Source organism: Lolium rigidum, chromosome 7 (genome assembly GCF_022539505.1).
Source record: "Lolium rigidum isolate FL_2022 chromosome 7, APGP_CSIRO_Lrig_0.1, whole genome shotgun sequence".
In the NCBI taxonomy this organism is placed as follows: domain Eukaryota; kingdom Viridiplantae; phylum Streptophyta; class Magnoliopsida; order Poales; family Poaceae; genus Lolium; species Lolium rigidum.
Genome location: NC_061514.1, coordinates 182,275,904 through 182,300,399, shown reverse-complemented (window position 1 = coordinate 182,300,399; position 24,496 = coordinate 182,275,904). Strand labels below are relative to the sequence as shown.

The window sequence follows — 24,496 nt, the reverse complement described above, 5'->3', positions numbered from 1 at the left end:
GTGCTTGAAGTTATATATATCTTGCTATCACATACTTGCTTGTATTGCTTAGCATAAGTTGTTGGTGCACATAGGTGAACCATTGCTTAGAATAAGTTGTTGGTGCACATAGGTGAACCATAGTATATAGGCTTTGGGCTTGACAAAGTAAACGCTAGTTTTATTCCGCATTTGTTAAGCCCATCTCGTAAAAGTTTTAAATCGTCTATTCACACCCCCCCCCCCTCTAGGCGACATCTGTGTCCTTTCACCGGGCCGGGCTCGGGCCATCATTCTTCAGCCCGTAATTATATCGGGCCGGGCTCGGGCCATAGGAAAAAGAAAATTGCCATTAGATCGGGCTGGGCCGTCGGGCCAGCCCGGAAAAAATCGGGCTTTTTCGGGCCGCGGGCCGGGCTCGGGCCAAAATTTGCTGAAAGTTGGTCGGGCCGGGCCGGGCTCGGGCCAAGGATTTCCCGTCGGGCTTTTTTCGGGCCAGCCCGAAGCCCGGCCCGGCCCGAGAAATGCCCAGGAACAGTACAAGCACTAGGCTGCTGTTACAGCTTAAATAGTTGGCACCTTCCTTTAATATTGTGGAAGTTACTTCTGTTTTTCTTGTTCTATCTGGTATTATATTAACTTTCGTGGCCTTACTACGCCTTTGTTATCACCTAGGGTGGTAAATCATGGTAAACTTTCTCCAAAGTGTTGCGACACATACTACAGATATGGATGCGCTTTGCTGTGCAGAGCTCAAGCCTGCAGTTCATCAGATGATAACTCTCTGAATGATTCAGTCGTGGAGTATTATTCAGGTATGTCCCTTTACCCCATTCAGTTGAATTGCGCTGAAAAACATTATTATTCTCTATATGTAGTTGATAATGTTACTGATTATGCTTCACAGCCTTGTCTCTTCATCTGTTCATGCCTGTTACCAATTTTCATTTGTCTCAGTCATGCTACATGCTGATATAACCATTGGTTATAGAAAAACTCAAATGGAAAGATGATTCTGATTCTTTTTGATATATCTTTTGTCAGATTTAGATCTGGCATGGAAAATGTTGCATTTTGCAAGGGTAATACTCGAGAAGAGTCCTGGCAGCAGTAGAGAGAAAGTTAAAATCTTTGCTGCTCTTGCTGAAGTCTCTATGCGAAGAGGTAGTCTCAGTTGTCTTAGTTATGCCTGCATTTAATTGATGAATGATCCTGACGCTTATGGTCCCACATTTTATTTTCAGAAGACAGAGACTACTCAATCATTGCCTGCTCCAAAGCTTTGGGCATCTTGGCGTATTTGGTTGATCAGCCTCACCATCAGTTTATTATCAAGCCGTATCCTCCTTGTGGTAGTAACAGTATCAAATTTCTTGCCATATTTGCAAATTGCAACCCAAGTGCTGCAGTACTTGCGTCCTCCTAGGCATGTATCTCCAGGATTTTGGGGGTACATCTTAGTCAGCTGACTTGATAATTTATGTGTCTAAAGTCTAAGGTCCCCTTATCATTGTAAGATCATCTATGCTTTCAGTTAATTTGAACTGACTGACATGTTGCATGGGTATCTTCACTTATGCGATTACACATAGTAGTGTATGTGTGGTGACTAGGGATCAGCTTTGATCACTGATGAATAATTTAGTTTGATAAGGCTGGCACCTTCCAGATTGTGGTTGTTCCCTTCTTTGTCGTTTTCCTTAATTCAGTCCTAGAAACATACAGATATGTTTTCCCTTCGAGTTCCCCAAGAGTGGAGATGCAAAGGCCATTTCATTATTCAGGTCGCGTATAAAGAACCTGGAGAGTACCAATGTAGCTTTCTTGGCTGACAATGGTGATGATGCATCTGTTACTGAAGTTGGCTTAGAAGGATCCTCTCTAGCTAAGGATATACAGTTTTTTACTAACATATTATTGAGTGTCCTAGAGGAGAAGGTCAATAAGTTATATTCCATACGTGTGACCTACTATGTTTTTCCTCATAAACCTAGTACAGAAATACTGTATGAAGAACTCATCTGGAGAAATGCCATCTTCGATTTTTTTTGGATTCAGCTTGAAGACCTGGAGCAAGCAAGATGAACCCCAGTCTCAGAGGCAAGTGGCGAGCAAAATGTTGGCAATGATATGCCAAGGGCTGTATCTTTGACTTCTTCACAATTTTCTGGATCAAGCCACTACGTCAACAGCAGCAAGAATCGCAGAGGACTCTCCATCTGCAGAAAGTGATAGCAGTACCAGCACAGATGGTTAATCTCGAAGCACTGCACAGGATTGCTCTGCATCAGAGTAGAACTAGAGTACAACTTCATTAACCGTACTTCTTGTTAGTAACTTGCTCCTGGAACCTCTTAACCGGCTATTAGGTCCTGTTTTACTTACTGCCACGTGCTCATTTTGTCAGAGCTGTATTGCTTAAAAGAGAGCATACTCTTCATTTTGGCATGTATGGACTGGCTTCATCCTCTTGTTTAGCTGTAGTCAAATCTCGTCTACCTCGTTACTAAAAAAATAAAAAATCTCGTCTAGCTAAGGCAGATGGAACTGGGGCGATCATCAACCGTGAACCTGCTACTGTTCCCTTGTGGGGAAGCTGATGGTTTCAGTTTTCAGTTAGGTAGATTGAAATGAGAATCGTCTTTATAATCATGATCAGTTAGTATTCCATGCCTGTCTAGCACATTGTTATATGGATATATCCCTCCCGTCGCAGAAAAGCAAATGAACATGTGTGGTCTAATTCTTTGTCATTTCTTGAGTGAGAATTTCATGCCTTATAGTGTATCAGATAGAATTATACTCCCTCCGTTCTCTTTTAATTACTGAAAGTACTATTTGTGTTATAGCTCAGTTTTAGACAGCACACTTGCACCCGAGTTTGAGCAGCTGCCAGGTTTCAGTCGAGAGCGAGAAAAACGATCAAATCCTGTCTCAAGCCTGGATTAATCAGACGCGTAAACTCAGATCTAAAGACAATATGACCGCCTCAGAGAAAGGATCTGTAGTCTCCACTGTGCAACCTAAGATTCATGAGGTGGGTGACAACACTGACAAGTGTTTGGAGTCGAGTCTGAACCTTCTGAAACTATCTTTCACCCTTGAAGGACGCCTGCCCGCTTGCTGCATTCTCCTTGCCAAAGCGGTAACATAGGAAATACGCTTTATTTGTTGAGAAGGCTACATATTCGACCCCCTTCAGGGCTTGTCCTCCTTATGTTACCTGTTTGTACCTGTACCGTCTATGTTTCGGTCTTAGGATCACGGGATCTGAGTTGCATCGAACTATGTTTTGGGTGATTCAATTATGTAAAAACTCAGATCTAAAAGAAATATATGTATAGTCTCCACTATGCAAAATAAGATGCATGAGGTGGGTGACAAGTGTTTGGTCGTTTATCCCGTGAGCATAGTTTTAAAAACCGGACCGGTGAGTGAACCGGCGAAGTGACTGGCTCACTGGTTCATCGGTTCAACCGCTGGCTCAACTGGTTCAGTTGCGACAAAAAACCGCTAAATTTAATAAATTATTATGCTAATCTTGAGAAATATTAGCATGTAATCCTATATATTGTATTTACTTCTAGTATACCACAAATCAAACCTAGCAGAGGTGTTATTGGGTTGCAGGTGAGCAGTTTTGAGCATTGTCACAGGTCATAGGTTCTAATCCTGCCAAAAACGAAATATTCGTATACATTTTTTCTGGTTTTTTGCTAATTAGACCAGTGGCACTTAAAAAACCGGACAGGGCGTCGGTTCCGGTTTTTTCCGGTCGGACCGCCGGTCCGGTCCGGTTTTTAAAACTATGCCCGTGAGAAGGCCACACAGCCATAGTTTTAAAAACCGGACCGGTGAGTGAACCGGCGAAGTGACTGGCTCACTGGTTCATCGGTTCAACCGCTGGCTCAACTGGTTCAGTTGCGACAAAAAACCGCTAAATTTAATAAATTATTATGCTAATCTTGAGAAATATTAGCATGTAATCCTATATATTGTATTTACTTCTGTAGTATACCACAAATCAAACCTAGCAGAGGTGTTATTGGGTTGCAGGTGAGCAGTTTTGAGCATTGTCACAGGTCATAGGTTCTAATCCTGCCAAAAAAAAAATATTTGTATACATTTTTTCTGGTTTTTTGTTAATTAGACCAGTGGCACTTAAAAAACCGGACAGGGCGTCGGTTCAGGTTTTTTCCGGTCGGACCGCCGGTCCGGTCCGGTTTTTAAAACTATGCACACAGCGTGATGAGCGGGCTGATTCTTTGGAATTTTTAGTCTAGTGAAAAAAAAATTGGTAACTAACCTTTACCCCGCTCGCCAGGATGCGTCTCGCCGTCCCGCTCGTCCGCGCGGTGTCGACCTCGGCCTCAGGGTCCCTGAAGGTGGGCGACGCGCTGCGCTCGGACCGGCGGCGGTTCACGGAGGGCGACGTGGCGGCGTACGCGGCGGTGAGCGGCGACCGGAACCCGGTGCACCTGGACGATGCTGTCGCCCGTGGGGCTGGCGGGTTCTCGCGCGGCCGCGTGGTCCACGGAATGCTCGCCGCCTCCCTCTTCCCCGCCCTCATCGCCTCCCGCTTCGTACGCATCGCATCCCCTTTAGCTCCCTCTTCGGCATTCCGCCGAGCACCATGTAGGCATGACGAGTCGGCAACATCCAGTCTGATCTGATCGATGCTTCTGCGATGATGCAGCCTGGAGCCGTGTACGCCAGCCAGTCGCTCAGGTTCGCGGCGCCGGTGCACGTCGGCGACGAGGCGGTCGCGGAGGTGAAGGCGCTCAACATCAAGATCAGCGGCGGAAGGCACATGTACTGTATATCTGACACCACCTCCTTTCTTTCTTTCTTTCTTTCTAGGCCATTGTTGTTCTTGCTGTAACTGATCTATCTGCGTGCTAATGGCAGCGTCAAGTTCTCCACCAAGTGCTTCACCATTGGTGGTGATGAAGACGACGATGAGGAGGAGACTCTCGCGATCGACGGCGAGGCCATGGCGTTCCTGCCCACGCTGCAGCTCAGCTCGCAGGGCATTGCTGACTGACGAGTTATGTATCCTGTGCAACTGATTACATCAAAATGTGGTGTTTTGCACAAAAACAAACCGTTGTTGTGGTTCTGTGAAAAAAAAAAAGCTCTAACAAGTGGTGTTCTGTCCTTTCTGTAGTTAAATATGGAGGAGGTATGCTTCTGCTCAAAATGCCTGACAGCTCATTAACCTTTTTTTGCGGGTAAAACGGACCTTTATTAAGAAGACAGGGCTACAAGCAGCTCATGGTCTAACTCCTGAAGAACAACATCAGGTCCAGATCTGAGCCAAACACCAGTACTATGTTCTGCTCTCGCAAAGTTTGCGAGGCAGTGGCTAACCCTAACTTCCGAACGGTCCACTTTTACAAAGGTACACACCCTATCTAGACATGCTAAAAATTTGATCTCTGAAACTATATTTGAATACTGTGAGCGATCCATAGTCCTTCCTTTCGCTGCAGCTATAACTTGAGCGCAATCTGATTCCACGATGATCGGTAGCTGGCTGCGCTCCAGGGCAAGCTCCAGACCCTCATGGCATGCCCAAAGTTCGGCTTCCATAGCTTCAACGCATCGAGGTAGATATCGACAAGCCGAGAAGATAACATGTCTATTCTCGTCCCTCAGAACCATACCACAGCCAGCAGATCCATCGTCCGGTTTGTAAGAACCATCAATGGACAATTTAACCCAACCTGTCGGCGGTCTAGACCATCCTCTCCCCGGCGATTTCAGAGGTACAACCGTAGGAATGGGCATGGTGTCAATGACAGGTTGTTTACCTTTAATAATCATCTCTGTTGGCACATCATTATTCTTCAAAATATTCCAATATCCAATCAGGAATCTTTGATGAATCAGTCGATGGGAGGGGTTTATCATGAGTAATTTCATTGCGACAGTGCCAAACCCGCCATGCCACTAAGAGAGTACTATCAATCATCTGATCTGGTAGGCATGCTAGCAACGAGCGAAACCATGAACTTGATTCCTTATGCATATCTGAATCAGATGGCAGGTTCCAGGACTGTCTCATTGCACACCAAAGACTGTAAGCATGTGGACAATTGTACAAGGCATGATCGGTGCTTTCCTTCTCCATACCACATATATTACAGAACCCTGTAACATGCATGTTACGTCTCAACTTATTTTCTTCTGTTGCCAAGGCATTAGCAGCAGCTTTCCATGCAAAGGTCTTCACCTTGGGAGGAACCTTGGCTCTCCAAATCCTTGACCAGCAAGTGTCATCAGCAGCCGGCCGAGTACTAGATGCACCAAAAGCACATTGTTCTGGTAATTCATTGAGTGCAAGTTTATAGGCAGTACGGACGGTGAAGACACCCGACTTCTCTGGCTGCCAAGCAAGGAAATCATCACAAGCACGTCTAGAGGTCTTGATCTTGTGGATTTCTTCTGCTTCGGCAGGCATAAATGAACTACGGACTAGGTTTTCCTTCCATTGTCCTTGTTCATCTAATAGTTCAGATACATACCGTAACCGAATATTTCCCTTGGAGCTTAGAACTTTTCCATAACACTTGCGTGGAATCCAGCTATCACGCCAAATCCGAATACTTCTGCCATTACCAACTCGCTAAATAAGACCCTTTTTTAGGAGGTCTAGTCCATAGGAGATTGCCGACCAATTAGGAGACGTATCAACAAGATCACCATTGGGATAATACCGGGCCTTCAGAACACGTTAGCATAAACTGTCAGGAAACATTATCAGGCGCCAAGCTTGTCGAGCCAACAAGGCTTGATTGAACAACCTCATATCGCGAAATCCCATGCCGCCCTGTGATTTGGACCGAATTAGTTTAGTCCAACTCACCCAATGTGTTTTACGTTTGCCTCTTTCCACTCCTCACCAATAGTCGCGAATCAATTTTGTGAGATCATCACATACGGATGCAGGCAGTTTAAACACTCCCATTACATAAGCAGGGATTGCCTGTGCAATAATGGCAAAACAAGGTTTTGTTTGAGTTGCTCAATTTTCTTCACCGCCTTAACAATAATGGCAAAACAAGGTTTCGTTTGAGTTGCTCAATTTTCTTTATGTCCTGTGGATACTAGATAATTTTGGTTTCATGTTCACACATGCATTTCTGTGTCTGTGTCTCTTCATACATACAATTATCGTCACTTCTGCTGGTAGTTTGTTTCTTAACAGTAGAGCATTTGGATCTATATGCTAGAGAGCTGCTTTCTATGTTGGAGCACCAGTGAGATATCATACTCATTATATCTGAGAGCCGCCAATGTTTTTCTTTCCACATACAGTTCCTCTACTCTTTGCTCCCGTTCGTCCACTGTTAATTGTAATCCAGGCTAAAGGCTTTATCTTCTTAATGCCTTGTTTTATTAGTGTTATCATATGCTCCACCATGTTTGAGTAATTCTTAGTGTGATGTATATCTCTCTGTCAGGTGCTTAGACTGGCGTCCCAGTGCTGGAATGCTTTTATTGATCATTCAGTTTACAAGGTGCAAATACAGAACTCACTTGTAAGGGGCAAATAACCTTGAAAAATATAAATAGTTTCACCGGTAGCTCAATTCAGGACACTAAGTTAGGTTTCGCATGTGACAAGGTTAGCCATAGCGAAAAACAGCTTTTCCTAAGTGCTAATGTATGTCTCCTTTTGTTAAAGAGAACACTGGAAGATCTTCATCAGAAGGATTTATTCCATTGCAACCCAAAGTCTCTCCTTAAAAGGTCCGTTCCCGTGATGTACTACTTTCTGTGGTTCAGTATTTGGTAATCATATACTGTAATTTTCCTTGCTAGTTACATTGTGTATTTATTGGATTATTGGTTCACGGATTACATTGTGTTTATGATATGATCTGAAACTTGAATTGGTTGAATCTTACAGATAAGGAAACTTGAGGCGTCAGTTGCACCGAAAGTGGAGTGCTGTAGATATTTTCCAGTTACCTTCTTAACTTGGCATAATTGGTACTGGTTTGGTGGTAATTACCGTTCGTTCAATTTATCTTCATACGGTGAAGAAATGTCGTAATTAAATACCAAACAAATAAACTATTTAGTAGCAAGGCCCCAACACTTTCCAAGTTTACCTTTGACAAATAATGTCACACAGGAAGCCTTTTCATCTTTGAGAAAAAAGTAGCTTTAGCACATCCTGCATTGGATAACGAGTAGACAGAGGTTGAAAATTAAGTTAGTGCTTAAACGTGCCAGGGGTGCTAGTAACATGTGCCTGCCCTTCTCTGATTACCTCGTAGTGATGGATGGCTAACTGGCCAGCCGTGTGCTAGCTAGGATTAACAGGCTATTAGCTAGTTGTAATTATTTTTTTGGCTTGTTCTTTTGTTGTGGTTCATCTCCTCTCCTCGAGAACAATGGGAACCGGCCAAGAAGACAGTAGCGGCTTCTGCGAGGACCGTGGGATCTGGGTCAGTATTTGGTAAGTCAGGCAACCTTTTTCCATCTATAGATATAGAAGGACTAGTTCCCATTTCCAATAAAGTGCAATTCTCAGCCTCCGGGCCTCCGTCTTCCCCAAGGAGATACCCTCTTCCACCTCCAGATCTGCAAATCATGGTGACACTCTCTCCAGATCTGCAAATCATGGCGACGCTCTCTCCAGATCTGCCGGACGAACTTGTCCATGAGATCCTCTTCCGCCTCCCGCCAGATGAGCCCGCATGCCTTTTCCGTCTCTCCGTACTCTCCAATCCCTGGCGCAGACTCCTCTCCGATCCAGATTTCCACCACAACTACCGCAAGTTCAATCGATCGCCTCCTATGCTCGGCTTCATCTACAACAATGAGGTGAGCTCTGTCACTCACTTTGTCCCCACCACAGGGCCCTGCCCCCCATGCACTTTTGACCCCCAGCTGGCTGAATTCATCGTGTGCGATTGCCGCCACGGCCGTGTCCTCCTCGACAACGGTAAGTTGTCCATGGAGCTTGCGGTCTGGGACCCCATGACGTGCCGCCGAAAAGACCTGAGCGACCCCTGCAGGTCCTTGTTCTATCTCGGGACCGCAGTGCTATGTGCTGTGTACGGCTGCGACCATGCCACTTGCCACGACGGCCCTTTCCATGTTGTTTTTGTCGGTATTGATGCAGAGGCGGGGAGCACAACCGCCTACAAGTACTCGTCGGAGACGGGTGAGTGGAGCACGCCGACGTCTGAGCTTGCCCTCTTCGACGAGCATGACATTGTCGTGGAGCCTGACCTCTTCGATGAGCTTGGCCCCGTTGACGACGGCTACGTTGCTGTGTTGCACAGTGTGCTCGTTGAAGACTCCCTCCACTTCCTCCTCATGTCTGGGCCACAAGGCTCTCGAATTCTCAAGTACGACGTCCAAAGGCATTTCCTCTCGGTGATCGTCCTGCCGGCGGCTGTTCATTACCGGAGCACCATTCTCATGGCAACAGAGGATGGAAGGCTGGGAGTCGCCCACCTGGACAGGCTTATCCTTCACCTGTGGTCAAGGGAGGTGGGTCCTGACGGAGTTGCAGCATGGGCGGAATATAGAGTCATCGGCCTCATGCCGTTTCTCCCCATTGGAGATCCTGCAATCAAAGTGGAGTTGATTGGCTCTGTGGAGGGTGCCAATATCATCTTCGCCACCACAGCTCTTGGCGTCTATGCTATTGACCTCAAGTTGCTGCGGTCAAGAAAGTTGTGTGAAGGACAAGCCATTCGACCGTTCTTCCCCTTCATGAGCTTCTACTATCCAGGTATTGTTGCTGTAATCCTTGATCTGCAACGTCTAGCTAGACGTGCTTTTGCTACATAATCTAGCATTCTAACTAGTATCCCGTTTTCTCCTTTGATTCATTTTATTATGGTCTAATCTTAGACCAATGCACCAAAACATTGGGAGCCACACACTAACAAAACTTGTTCAGTTTCTGCAGAATGACAAACTGGAACAAGTTTTCTGGCACGGGCATCGGTTGCTGCGCGTCACCGGTGATGTGTTGGACAGACCCCCTGGTGTGTCTCACCAATAAGATCGATAATGTCATAGAGTCAATTAAGGGTTTGTGACGTAGTAATGAACTATTTCAGTACTAGGTGTTTTGGTGGCACTTTGTTGATTTCTCATGCTGTTTGCTTTTGTGAGTAACCTTACTTAATTCAGTTCCATAATTTTGTCAACTGTGTCGGTGCGCGGGTGCGTGCCTGTGAACTTGCTATATGCTTTCAGTTAGTTGATGAAGTTGGTGGCTTTGTATTTTTGGGTTCGTTTTGAGCTATTGTGCTGTTTGGGTTCTTTCCATTTTGGAAGGTAAAAGACTAAAAGGTATGATATATTCTAATATTCTATCTTATCAGGCATTCATAACGTGTTCTAGTGGCAAATTTCACAGTGATCTATCCATTCACTTGAGTCTTCTGCTGTTGGTATGGTTTGGAGCCTTAAAGTGTTTTTATAAGTTGTGTAAACAGCAACATATCTAATATGTGTTTAGCGTAATGTCTTGTTTGAGAAGATGCTCGTTTCATGCTTGGCGTGGCCAATATGAAGTTGGATGAATGTATACGATAAGTTTAGTCGAGTGCTGCAAAACCTCAAGAAATGTCAAACGGGTTTGGAGCTGACATGGGCAACCTATGTGAGCTGCTTGTCTGCGTGAAGTAATAATTTCAAGTGCTTGCCCTGCAAAACATGTGACCGCGTGCAAGGATTCAGGCTTGTGCCGTATCCTGTACAACTTAACTGGGCTGCCCAGTCTTTGCACCGCTATCTTCGATGTGGCCAGCAGCTACGCGGTGGGCAATGGTGAGCGGGCTTGTTTCTGACTAGTGGTTAGATGGGGCCAAGTGGCGGAGTTTGTGCCAAATCTTTACTATTAAATGGGAGTTGGTCGTTTGACACTCAACGCACTTTGATGGTCGTCATTTGGAGCATCCTGTCCGTCCAATATAATCCCGCGGCCTATGATTTGACATGCAATCGTCCGACGTAATTACAAGGCAAGTCACACGTCTCCTTCCATGTATCTGCGCACAATCTCTCGGCAAAAAAAGTCATGCAGTAATATTAAATCAATCACGTATCTCCTAACTCGCGATACAAATTAGAAAAGATATAATTGTGAACATTTTGTTTCCTTACTTGCCTTGATATCTTTCCTATTCGTAGGGATAAGAAAATCTCTATATCTCTACTACTTAAAAAACACAACATATTCCGTCGTCAGACGGTCCGTCGCCTAGCCTTCGTCAAATCTCATCGTTCCACTCCCTCTCTTCGCAATTGCTTCCCCTCCCGCAAATCAAGCCACAAATTGGGCCACCCGGTACTCCAAGCCAACAACAGCATCGATTCACACGATCGATCCAGGCAGCCGCCCCTTCCATGTTTCCTTCCCCGACGTGAGCGCGCCACCACCGTTCGCACTCCGCACCTCACCATGGCCCATCATCCTGAGCTCACGGAGGTGCACAACTGCCGCGTCCTATCTTCCACGGTTCCACCACCGCATCCCTCCATCCCAATTCCCACATCACGTAATCCGGGGATCTCGCGAACCTAGAAGTCCAGGGATCTCGCGAACGGCACCACCGCGGATGTCGCCCTGGCCTGCAGGGCGTGAACCCCGTCGTTTTCGTTGTTCTTCAGAGGAGAGGGCCAAGCCATGTTCCCACACCGGCCCGCATCAGCGCTTAGAGGCTATATAGCCAGCTGATGTACCAAAGGAGGAAGTAGGGGCGCCCGGAGACGCGAGCACCGGGGCAGCGACAGGCACGCCGGTAGCCTCTGGGACTCCTCTGTTCGGGGGTGCAATCGTTGTTGAGGCGGTGGTGTGGTTTTCTGCATCTATCGCATCAGTGGTTAAACTCGGTCAACGGAGGCTCTGCTCTTTCTGTGTTGCCGGAAGGGACAGAGGAAACGGAATCACTCGAGCATGACGAGGGGATCACCGAGTGTGGCCACCGGCGCCAATTGACAGCAGCTCTGGGCTCTGGCAGCTTGAATTTAACAGCACAACCGCAGTGGCAGAGGAGACCAGGGATGTACACAACTACACACAGCCAACAAGTACCTTGATGTCTAGAACGCCTAAGCATTATGGCTTTTCCTGATCGCTTTGTTTAGGCTGTCTGGTGAGTTTTATTGTCTAGCAGTGCATGATCTTTTTTTGGTCTTGCAACAAATGATAGGGTTAGAAATACAAACATGAAACACGAAATCGAAAAGAAACAAGAGTATGTGAGTGTAGCACGAGTCTCCTTCGGTAGGAAATTATCATCACCATTGCTTTATAGAGTAAGTTTGAAGTTGTCTAGCTACTGGTTCAGTCTATTGCTTATTTCTGAATTATTGTCGAACAATCTCAGTCAGTTATCATATCGGGCAATATAGCATACGATGTGTAAATAAATTTACTTATGTTGCTAACCTTTTAAAACTGAATTTATGAACAACTGCGTTGTCAGGTGATGGGCCTGATGTTGGCTGATTTCATCAACGGTATCAGGTTGGTGGATGTCATTTGATTTTCTTTTTGCGGTTTTATTAAATAACATCAGCTGTATAGTATGCAGCCTGCTCTGTACGAGCACTTCACTTTTCAATTAACCATTATAAGATGGCATTGGTCACTCGAATTTCAGCACCGGGTACAGGAAGCTCACTGAATAAGAAAACTAACCGTTTGTGGTTGGCATAAATTAGAGTAGTTCAAAATGGCCACAACAAATATATGCCATTGTCTAAAAAGTACCCATGTTATTGCTATTATCTAAAGAGTACAACTCTATCTATTGTTCTGGAATTTTCAGTTCGGTACATTAAGCTTTTTCTGTACTATAAAAACAACATGTAGATTATTCCATTCTAAATTTAACCAAGTTTCAATCTTTTTCTCTTTTCCAGCCAATCAATCAACATGATAGTTGATGCATCGGGGAGCAGAAGCAAAAAATTGCTGCGTAACAGCATGAGCCGACCGGGAGAAGAATAATCTTTAACTACAAGGCTATCTTGATGCGCCAATTTTCCAAGCATTTTGTGACATACACAATTACTTGGTGTCTGAGCTAACTTATTTTTGAAGAAAATCAAACTAAGTAACGCGTCGAACTTCACTCTTTGATACTTTGAGACAATGAGAGTAATATGTTTCATTTGAATAAGATTCTTGCAATCTTATTTATTTATTCTTATTGTTAGAATAATTTCCCGATCTCACTCTTACTGAGAACATAAGATTTCAGACTATCAAAAGATTGATGAACCTTTTTACCACTGATAGTTGATGTGATTAGTTTAGCATATATTTCTGTCAGCCAGACTTAACTGACTAGCTGGTATACTAAATCTTCCTACCTTATTTTTCATTCAGATATATTCATAATTCAAACTGTGTTGGTCACTATTTTTTTATTTAAATGATTGCTCCATATATATTCTTATTATGGCCCTGTTTTTTTTTGAGTGGATTTTGTCCACCCACGCATGGGTGTTTCCGTCACCGTTCATTGGGTGTGGGTGTTTCCGTCATTGTTTTTGAGAGTGGATTTTGTGGGTGTAAAAAAGTATTATAAAAACAACATGTTTTACAAAACACCCACACCCATGTGTTGGTGTAAAAAAGTATTTCTGTTTTTTATCTTAAATCAGATGAAGAAATAATTTCACTAAGTAAGTAGTTAAAGACCCGGGAAGAAAAGTTCAGCAACTGGAAACATGTGCGATAGCCTGGACACACCATCAATATTTCTTATCGGTGGTTATGATGGTGTGACTTGGCTATCATCTCTCGATTGTTTTTCTCCAAAAAAAATAATATTCTGGTGCCTCTCATGTTGATGTGCTCTGCTTGTTCATATGCATCTGTTGCTTCAGTGGAAGGCTATGCATTTGTATTTGGTGGTGAGGATGGAGGTTCGTGGTATCACACATGCAAACTATGATATTTAAATGTGCTTCCATACTTCCTTTTTTCGGCTTCAAACTACATTAATGTAATCTCTGTTCTTGTAGTGCAAGTATACAATACAAGGAGTAACAAGTGGATGATATGCCCTGGTTTGACCATGAGAAAGGAACTCTTGCTTGAGTAAGTCATAATAGCAAAATCTACGCAATGGATGGAGATGGAACTCAAACTTATTCAGAAGTTGTGATGCTTACCCTTTTCTTTTCAAGTAAGTGGATATGTAGTCCATCTATGTGCAGTCTGTTTAAAACATGCTCCAATGAAATTTGCACTATTAGAACAAAAGTAACTTGCCCTAAAAATACAACCATCTGTAGGAGGAGAAGCCGGTGAGGTGTTGCTGCTGCAGATCGCAGGCGGACCTATGCGACGACAGAAGGTAGAGGGTAGCAAGGTGGCGCCGTGGGTGGAAGGGTGGTGAACTGCAGAAGTTGTATGAGGGGATAGCCTGGGATGTCTGTCCTAACGAAAAGACACAGGTATGCATATTTCCCATTTTGCTTTGCCTTTTGTTTTGTTTGTGTTGCTTGATGGTTCACAACCTGTCAAATAGGATATGCATGTATATACTCCGAAACCATGCAATTTTTGTATGTTCTTGGCTGTTCTTATGCTCGAAATGCATAAAGGTGGCCAAGAAGTGCTTTGTTTAAGCTATGAAACAGGCTGTAGTGGCCAATGCCAGAATTCGAATAATTTTTGAAATAGGAGTTTACGTATGTCCAAAAATACAAAGATATTTATCACCTCTAAAACTTAATACGAAATTTTACTACGCTTGAACTTTTAGCAATGCTATTCTTTTTTTATATTCAACCAATTAAGTTGTGAATGTGCTATTTTTTACTCCTAATGCTTCAAAAAATTAAGCCGCAGGCTCTAGGGGCCATGAGGGTCGGCGTTTGGCGCAGGCGTGGTAGAGGCCAAGAGGAAGCGAGACAAGGGTGCTTGAGGGTGGGCTCGGGGAAGGTAGAGGAGGGATCGGGGAAGTCACGCCAAGTCATGGTGGTGGTGGTGCTTGAGGGTGGGCGGATCTTCGGGAATGAGATTGCAGTTTTGGGTGACCAAACCAGAGCAGATGCGGGCACGCGGCGAAGTTGTGGTCATGCTGGAGCAGCAGATTTGCTCGGCGATGTCGCAACAGACGGGAAGACGACAACGATGAGGGGTGCTTGAGGGGTTATTTGTGCATAAAATATTTAGGAGCAACTTGTGTTCATATACTCCTTTTTTGTGTTTTATTTAAGCCCCGAGCTATGTTAAATTGCAAAGAAAAGAACATTGTGAAAGAGAAAATCTTTGATCGTGTATCATTTTACTGCTTGACATATTTTGGAGTTCATACAATGTCGTGTTATATCTAAATCTCTTTACATACATATATGGAGTTAGGAGGTTCGTACAACACTGGCCGTTTAGTGAGGCGCTTAGGTGAATTAAAATGAAGATAATAAAATGGATTATGTGCTCAGCACCATTCCTCCCAATGTGGGGCGCTTATTCCGCTTCCATGCAGTAGGTTGCATGCAAGGGAACATACAATTTTGACTCAGCTGTGAGCAGAAAAGTCTACGAGCCCGACGTGAACTTTTGTGTCGACGCCGAGCCTGGCACTAGGATTTAAAGTTGTAACTGCCGGTCATCCGGAATTCTAATCCTAGCGTCTATCCCTGACCATCCTTAGTGTACATGCTAATGCTCTTGCGAGTTGGTCTCTCAGCTCGCATGCTATACTCAAAAGAAGAAGCGGAAAACATAATTCCCTTTAGGGCTTTCTAATTATTATGTAATTTAAAAATTGTTAGATATTCACATATCAAAGGCAGGACTTGCAACCAACAAGATTACTCTTGTTGAATGTGCGATGTGGTCCCATAGCAACGCACGAGCAGTTAACTAGTGTGGCTAGGATGCTAGCGAAGAGGTCCGTTACTTGCACCGTAAAGGAGAGCCTATCAGGAGTTCAGGACAATGTTAGAGACTGTGCACCAGACATGGGCGAGGAGGCCCTCCCTGAGTCTTTTCTGCGGCGAGGAAGGGCACATTGCCTCCCAGTGTGTCAACGACACGTTGTGCGTCCGCTGCGGCACCAGCAGGGACTGCAAGCGGCCCCGAGGCGGCTCTGGCTCCCCACCTCCGCGTCGCGATGCCCCTCCAGTCCGCGCGGCCGCTACTAGGCTTGCCGGCGGTAGCGCTGCGCCGGCGGCTGTGGGTCGTGCTGCTGAGGTTGCTGCCCGCTCGTGGCGCGACGTTGTCAGCTCTGGCGGCTCGCGCGGTGGTTCTTCTGTCCCGGTTGACTTCTCAGCCCCGTTCGCGGCTGACTCGCCGGGGTTTTGGTGTCTCCCTCAGCGGCGGAGCCGTCGTCGCGACCGGCGTCCACCGAGGCTGTGGACGTCTGCTACCTCCTCCCATCGGCGGGCACGAGGCTGTGGACGTCTGCTACCTCCTCCCATCGGCGGGCACGGTGCAGCTGGAGGAAGACCTCGGTCGTGCTGTCATGGTGACCATTGCTGGCTCCAGGCCGGAGGTCTCCCTGGACACCGCGGCGGCTGCCATCCATGCATAGTTGGGGCTTACTCCGTTGGACTTCTCGATCCGTGCATTTGACCAGGCGGACTTCCTTCTCCTCTGTCGAAGTCTGGAGGTCCGGGATCGCATTGTCGCCGCGGGTCAGGTGTCCTCGCCGCGGTGTGTGCTCAACCTTGCACCTTGGTCGTGGCGCGCTGGTGCTCTACTCAAGGAAGCGCCTTTCCTCGCGGAGATCGAAATCCGCGGCATCCCGGAGCATGCCTGGGCGGAACGCACCGCCATTAAGCTGCTTGAGGGGAGTGGCATGGTTGATGCGGTTGATCTGGCGACTGCGAACAGGAATGACATGTCCTGCATCCGTCTCTCGGCATGGACGCACGATGTGGATGCTATCCCTGTTGTTAGGTGGCTTGCAGTTCCCGAGCCCTGCCATGGTGAACGCCTGGAGGTGTTCGATGGCCGCCGGCGTCCGCATTCAGAATCCCCCAAGGTCCTCTGGTACCGGATCACTTTCTGGGTCTCTAGCTAGTTGGTTGGCGGTGTGCCGGACTCCGACGACGACGCAACTCCGTCGGAGGCATGCGCTGAGGATGAGCGGCCAGGTGACGGTCCTGACGCGGGCAGGAACAACAACCGACGTCGGTGTCGGCATGCTCCGCGCCGTCGTAGGAGACGGGCGGGCCGGGGCGGTCCTGTTGATGACGCTCCTACCACCAACATTGTTGCTTTGCCGGTCTTCGCGCCTTCCTTGAGCGCGTCTGCGGTGGCGGAGAGGTGGTTGCCTGGACCATGCTCCTCGGTGCCGGCGGCAGGGGTCTCTCCGGCAGCCCATGACGTCAGCCCTAGTAGGGTTGGAATGCTTCTTCGCGTTGTCCCTCACGAGGTGGCCTCGGTGCGCGGGTCGCCTGCTGTGCATGTGGACGAGTGTCCTGGCAGCGCCTGCTCGATCGTGGTCCGTGTCTGCGCACGGGTCAGCCCCTCTCACCTCCTCGTCAACGGGGCGGTTCATCCGTGTCCTCCTCCTGCTCTGCCGCGTGGGCGGCCTCAGTTGGCCAGGCCTCCTCCGCCTTTTTGGTCGGGAACCGAGACGCCATCCACGCCACAGAAAGTTTACTTTCTGGGCGTAGGCTGCTCTCTGAGGTGGGGCCGGACTCACCCGCCATGCCTGCTCCATCTCCTTTGGGCTTTGTGTTGCATGTTCGGCGCATGACCACCAGCCCTCCCACTCCCCTGCCTGTCGCGCGACGGACATGCGACCTGCCCCCGGGTGGGATCTGGGAGCAGGGGTGCATGTGAGGGCGACGCTCGCTTGTGCTCCGGGCCGTTTGATAGCCATGCAGGGGTGGCTGACGTCCTGCGGGTTTCACGGGTGGAGGACACTACCCCTACCCCTACTCGCGACGCTGCTGCGTCTCGTGAGGATGCGGAATCTCTGGCTGCTCTGCTTCATCAGTTCAAATAGCTCATTGAGGACCCTCTCCTCCCACTGCCGGACCCCAAGGTGTTTAGGCGCCGCCTATTCCCGGTGGTGAAGTCCACTGCTCGTCGCAACCGGCGGCTCGCGGCCAAGGGGAAGGGACTTCCCACCTCCGCTGTCAAGCGAGCCCAATGCATCCTGATGGAAAAACTCGGGATTTGTCGACAAGAAGAACGACTGTCAGCGTCCTAGCTTGATGAGTACGCGGCCATCTTTGCTTCACCGCTGGGCCCTGGGCAAGTGCGTGTCATTGCGGCCCTTTTTGGCCTCGATGGTGCTGCAGCAGGCGTAGCTGATTTGGTGGAGGCCCTTTCGGCCTAGTTCTTGTGCCTTTGGTGGCTCGCTTTGTGGGTTGTTCTTATGGATGTATCTAACCTTAACATTCAAGTGTGGAACACCAGAGGGCTCAACAACCCTTCTCGTAGGATTGCCGTTAGGGTGGCCGTGGCCGAAGCTAGGGCTACGGTGGTGTGTGTCTCGGAGTACAAGCTCCAACTTGTGACCCCTTTCATAGTTTCGGAGTGCTTTGGGCCCGGCTTCGATGGGTTTGAGTATTTGCCCTCTGTTGGTTCCGCGTGTGGTGTTCTTGTAGCGTGGCGTTCCGAGGTGGTCCATGTGCATGTGCAGCGCTCGGATCGCTTCTCCGTGTCTATCCTTCTGTCGCACGACGGGGGCCAGCCATGGTGGCTCTCAGCGGTTTATGGCCCGAGCTCGGAGCCGCTAAAGCCGGAGTTCCTGGAAGAGCTTAGGATGCTGTGGGCCGCCCTTCCTAGGCCTTGGGCTGTCGCGGGCGACTTCAATCTGATTCTCGAGGCTCGGGACAAGAACAACCCCTCGGTAAACCGTCGCTCTATGGCCATGTTCCGTCGGGCCATTAACGAATTGGAGCTCAATGAATCGGGTCTGCTCGGGCGGCGCTTTACCTGGAGCAACGGGAGGGCGTCGCCCACGCTCGAGCGGATTGACCGGTGGTTCGGCTCGATCGACTGGGATGCCATGTTTTCGCATGCCTCCCTTTCTGCGCTGCCCTCCTCCCTATCCGACCATGCCCCGATCCTGATGTCTGCCGCGGTCATGATGCCATGCAGGAGACGTTTCCGCTTTGAGCGCTTCTGGACGAAGATGCCTGGGTTTCAAGAGGCAGTGGCCTCCTCTTGGTCCGGTGGTACTGCTAGCCACGCCGACCCTCTTCACCGGCTAGATTTTAAGCTGCGCCTAGTGACGCGAGATCCGCAACGGTGGAGTGACAAACGCGTTGGTTCGGTCCGGGACTAGATCTTGGTGGCCAACGAAGTCCTTCTTCAGCTTGACGTAGCTCAGGAGAACCGTGCACTCTCTTCGTCAGATTTCTTGATTCGCCGGGGATTGAAGAAGCCGGTGCTAGGCCTCACCTCGCTTGAGCGCACCATCGCTCGGCAGCGTGCGCGCGACGCTGGCGTCAAGGAAGTTGATGCCACGGCTCAGTTTTTTGTATCCAGGCTTCCAAGAGGCGCCGTCGGAACCACATCTCTGCCTTGCGCTCTGCGGATGTTTTGGTGTATGATCAGGCTGAGAAGGAAGCGATGGACACGTCTATCTTCCTGGACCTGTTGGGTCGGGCTCAGCCTAGGGATCATGACCTGTCTCTGGGTGCCCTTGGGCTTGCGGAGGTGGATCTTGCTGGGCTGGAGGCCCCGTTTGCGGAGGACGAGATCTGGGCCGCCATCAAAGCCATTCCAGTTTGAAAGTCCCAGGCCCGGATGGTCTATGGTGGGAGTTATATCGTGCATGTTGGCCGACGATCAAGGTTGATGTTGTGGCAGCGGTGCAAGCCTTCTTCATGGGCACGGATCAGTGGATGCATCAGCTCAATACTGCCTACATCAGCTTGCTTCCTAAGGGCCAAGGCGCCGTTGACCTCAAGGACTTCCATCCTATCAGCTTGGTCCACAGTTTCGGCAAGCTGGTGACCAAGCTCATGGCGCTTCGGTTGGCCCAACATATGGCTAAGCTCGTTGACTGCAACTAGAGCGTGTTCATCCATGGATGCTGTATTCAGGATAACTTTGTGCTGGTGCATCGCGCAGCTGCCCTCCTTCACCGCAGAAAGGTGCCTGCCTTGCTCCTGAAGCTCGATGTCGCCAGGGCTTTCGACAGCGTCTCCTGGGCTTTCATGGTTAGCGTTCTGCGGCAGCGTGGCTTTGGACCAACGTGGATTCGGTGGATTGTGGTTCTCCTTCGCTCGGCGTCGACCCAGGTCCTCATCAATGGTTCTACCGGAGAGGATTTCAGGCATGGGCGAGGTTTGCGGCAAGGTGACCCGCTGTCGCCGCTGCTGTTCGTCCTCGTCATGGACGTGCTCGCCGCAATGTTCCGCGCGGTTGAGAGAGCTGGAGTTCTACATGACCTCTTCGGGGATGGCCTACATCATCGTGTGTCTCTCTACGCCAATGACGTGGTCGTGTTCGCCCGGCCGAATGAGCAAGAGATCCATGTGGTCGAGGAGGTGCTTGCTTGCTTCAGCGCTGCTTTCGGTCTGGCTGTCAACTATAGCAAGAGTTCGGCCGCCCCCATCCGTTGTGAGTTGTGACGTTGCCACGACAAACGCGCTGGCCCCGACGCTCGCGTGTCAGTTGAAGGAGTTACCTCAGCCTTACTTGGGCCTGCCCCTATCGTTGCGGAAGCTTCAGAAGGCCGAGTTGCAGCCCATCCTTGACAAGCTGGCGAACAAATTGGCGTTTTGGAAGGCCAAGTTGATGTCGAGGGATGGGCGTGTTGCCTATGTTCGCATGGTTATGGCGGCGTCGGTCGTTTATCAGCTGATGGCGCTTAATCTGGAGACTTGGTTTCTTGAGGCGGTGGATAAGCTCAGGCGTGGCTTCCTCTGGGCTAGGAAGAACAAGGTTAACGGTGGCAACTGCATGGTTGCTTGAGACTCTTTTTGCATGCCTAAGGACCTTGGCAGCCTAGGCCTTCCGAACCTTAGGTTCCTGCATGCTGCACTTCGGGCTAGGTGGATTTGGCTGCAGCGTTCGGACGCATCCAAACTGTCAACACCCGGATTTTTAAGTCCAGATGCCTATTATGCCATACATCGCAATCCCAGGAATATTGTTGTTGCGAGACATAATAGTTGAATATCATAGAGTCATCATTTATTACAACACATAATCGTCTTACAAAGGTAGATCACATGATCCAATATTACAATAGTAGTTGATCTATTGATCAACGAACATCACAAATAGCGGAAGCGAAGTAGTAGTGGCTATCTAATCCACAGGCCAACGCTTGACGTCAGGAGCAGTCCTAGTTGTCGTAGACGTCCTGCTGTCCATCTTCCTTGTACTGCTGTGCTCCTTCGAAGTCTGGCCATTTGAATAGCCAGGGACAAAGCCATGAGTACTTTTAAAGTACTCGCAAACTAATACTAAGGTAAGTACTTATCAATTTTAGTAAGGGGGTGCTAAGCTCTAAGTTTATTTGCATAAAGCCAGTTTTAGTTCACAAATATTTAATAAAAGCCTCTTCATTTGCTAACTAACTCAAGTGGGAATATTAGTGTCATTCCCACAACTCAGTTGTGACTCAAAGTCAAAGTCACCTTTCAAATTCAAGTCACAAGTCATATGTCACCTATTTGAAAATGATCTGATGACGGAACAGTATGGCCTTTCCAACCGTCCATAACCGTGGACGCGGCTATTCGAACAGTTTTACACTCTGCAGAGGTCGTACACTTGTGCCACAACATTTGCAATAATCCGTCAGGGTTAACTGGCCCTGATTTATCACACTCCGTGTGCGGACTACCAACCATAACCTTTCACTTACATACTCTAGTATAGGCACCTCTCCCCATGAGCTTGGCCTCCCAGTGAAGACACACTGTCAGCCTGGGAACTGCACAGGGCTTGGGCCGGACATTCACCTCATTTCACGTCATTTCACATCATTTCACCATTAACGGAGGCAACCTCAGCATAACCCCTATGACGCTTGTGTAGAGGGAACCCATACTAAAGCACATAAATTTCTAGTTAAGCCCTTACCCATGTTGGGTATTGTGGGGGTACTTTCAAATTGGAATGGTATCGCATCCGAACCCAACCATCAGTTTTCGTAAAATTCACCAAGTCCTTCACAAGTCATATTCACCTTCAAAATCTTTCAATAGAAAGAATCATTATTCCAAGGTTTTCAAAGTCATTTCATTTCACATGTTCCCATCTAGAGTAGTCAATTTTATTTGTTAGCACTAGCAACTAGTCATGAGGGGTGCTAACTAGCTTATAGCTTTCTAGGCTAAGTTTGGTGCTCTTGTTCTACTCTATATCTAGACCAAGTGAATCATGAATCAAAAAGTAACTTTGGTAAATAAAATACAATAAAACTTGTAAAGTAAAAACTTGGGATATGACCATTAAGCATAAAGTAAAATAGGGTGATGCCTTGCTATTGGAGAGCTTGGCACTTTGCAAGTTGATTAGCTTGCCTTGGTTGGGGAATTGGTCAAAGTGGTCTGCTTCTCCTTGGAAGTAGACCTCCTCCTCCTCTTGATACTCCTTGGTACTAGCGTCTAAAATATGAATACGAGGTATACCATCATCATACCAAACTTAAGTACTAGACTAAGCACACACATGAGTATCACAACTTAAGCTAGTATCACACACTACTTATTAAGTTGGTGGACTTGTTTTCTTATTTAAGAAAAACAATTTCCTCTCATACTAATTAAGGTGTTACTTTTAAATCCTTAGAGAAATAATTTCCTCTCATTATCTTATTACAATTTAATTTCCTTCATGAAAGATATATGACCTAGGTTGACCAAAGTCAACCTATTCATACTCATCATTTAAGAAAATGATTTAAATGGGGTGAAGCACCTCATACAATTTAATCCTAACATGGTAATGATTTAATATCATCCAACAAATCATATGAGAACCCCTCCAAGAACCGCTTGGATGGGCCATCGAGGAGGAGGAAGACGAAGAAGACCAAGAAAGAGGGAACGGCGAGGAAGAGCCACTAGACGGCGGCGACGGCGGCGGCGGAGAGCGTACCGTGGACGCGCGTGGCCCCGTGGCGCCGGGTTGACGGAGTTGCGGCAAAGGCTCGGCGGAGGAGCGTCGGAGCGGCTGCCCGCCGGAGTTCGCCAGGGGAACGGTGGAGAAAGCGCGCCGGAGCAGCGAGGAGCTCGAGCGAAGAAGAGGAGTGAAACAGGAGCGCGAGGAGGAAGAAGTGCCGCCTCGATGCCTCCCCCCGGCATTTATAACCTCCAGCCGCGGGCGGTTGGCCTCCAAGTGGCGAGCGTGGGCCACGTCCCCGGATTTACGGCGCCGTAATTCCTCCCACGACCGCAACGGTTACCGGAAACGGCCACACCACGTCCCCCACGACCACACCGGATCCGGAGGCGACATTGATGTGACCAGACGAAGCGGCAACAGGAGTCAGCCGTCAGACCAGTCAAGTCGGGCGCAGGGCCCGAGGCAACAGGAGTCAGCCGTCAGACCAGTCAAGTCCGTACCGGCTACAGGGCATGATGGCGACAGAGACACTTCCTCTCCATACCGCTGACTCCGGCAGGCGGATGGGACAGGCCATGAGGCCTCAACGGCTCCTGACGTCAACGCCTCGGGAAGGAGCAGAAGCCGAAGCCGGCCAGTCGGCCACTAGTTCTTAGGGACTTCATTGTAAAGTGCCGGCGTCTATATAAGCTGCACTACCCCCCTCGTGTGGGGGACGATCGATCATTCTTACTTCATTCTAGTCTAGCGCTACTCGAGGAGAGAGACCTTCGTCTACCTTAGCCTCCCCGAGCAGCCGGATACAGCTCTAGGTGCACCATTGTACTGTGTGATCTCCATATACACTCATAGCAGGAGTAGAGGCTTTACCTCCACCGGAGGGCCTCGAACCTGGGTACGTCGACCGTGTCATTCGTCCCCATACCCGCATCCGGATACCACCGTGAGACCATCTAGGAACCACCTTCGATTAGCCACCCTATGGCATATGCCGTGACGATACCACGACATTTGGCTCCCACCGTGGGGCCTTCAGCGTCCGCGGCCGGTGTCTTCATCCGGACGGGCCTCACCATCACCACCGGCGAGCGGGTCGCTTCAGGCTTGATCTGAAGATTCGGCTCCCTCGACTGCGTCAGCGACAATGCTGGCTGCTTCGCCGACATGCCCTTCCCTGCCGGCGGCAGTGTCATCTCCTTCGGCGGCCACGACGTCTACGTCGCTACCGTCGCACCGCCGCGCTACCCGCGGCAGGTGCTGCGCTGCCCAAGCCCTCCCCCAGGAGCCGGCGCCAGCAGCCCTCTCGCCGACCCCTGCATCGTGCAAGTCATGGCGACCAGCGACGAGCAGCCCACCAAGTCCGCGCGCATCCGCGGCCCCAACTTGGAGCGCAACGTTGACGGGCACGCGTCCGCATCGGGCGTGAAGCCACCACCACCACCATCCCGGCTGGAAGAGGTCCGGGCGAAGCTGAGCACCCCGCTCACGACTGGCACGGACCCCACCACCGTCGAGGCGGAC

The 24,496-nt window shown here is 48.6% G+C and overlaps 1 protein-coding gene and 1 long non-coding RNA gene across 2 annotated transcripts; both read left to right on the top strand.

Moving 5' to 3' along the window:
• The first annotated feature begins 4,304 nt into the window (after positions 1–4,304).
• LOC124672348 ((R)-specific enoyl-CoA hydratase-like) lies at positions 4,305–5,023 on the top strand. The gene is made up of 3 exons (XM_047208589.1): positions 4,305–4,562; positions 4,676–4,791; positions 4,888–5,023. Exons 1-3 carry the CDS (start codon positions 4,305–4,307, stop codon positions 5,021–5,023), a joined length of 510 nt encoding a protein of 169 aa, XP_047064545.1.
• An 8,497-nt stretch (positions 5,024–13,520) lies between these two features.
• On the top strand, positions 13,521–14,361 carry LOC124670316. The gene is made up of 3 exons (XR_006992473.1): positions 13,521–13,896; positions 13,996–14,159; positions 14,269–14,361. It is a non-coding gene; the product is annotated as an uncharacterized LOC124670316 (long non-coding RNA).
• The last annotated feature ends 10,135 nt before the right edge of the window (positions 14,362–24,496 follow it).

What these genes read in the sequence shown, in the direction of transcription:
- LOC124672348 (XM_047208589.1), top strand. Translation starts at nt 4,305, where the DNA reads ATGCGTCTCGCCGTCCCGCTCGTCCGCGCGGTGTCGACCTCGGCCTCA. An exon ending in CCCTCATCGCCTCCCGCTTC is followed by an intron (nt 4,563 to 4,675) that starts GTACGCATCGCA and finishes GCGATGATGCAG; the next exon opens with CCTGGAGCCGTGTACGCCAG. An exon ending in ATCAGCGGCGGAAGGCACAT is followed by an intron (nt 4,792 to 4,887) that starts GTACTGTATATC and finishes TGCTAATGGCAG; the next exon opens with CGTCAAGTTCTCCACCAAGT.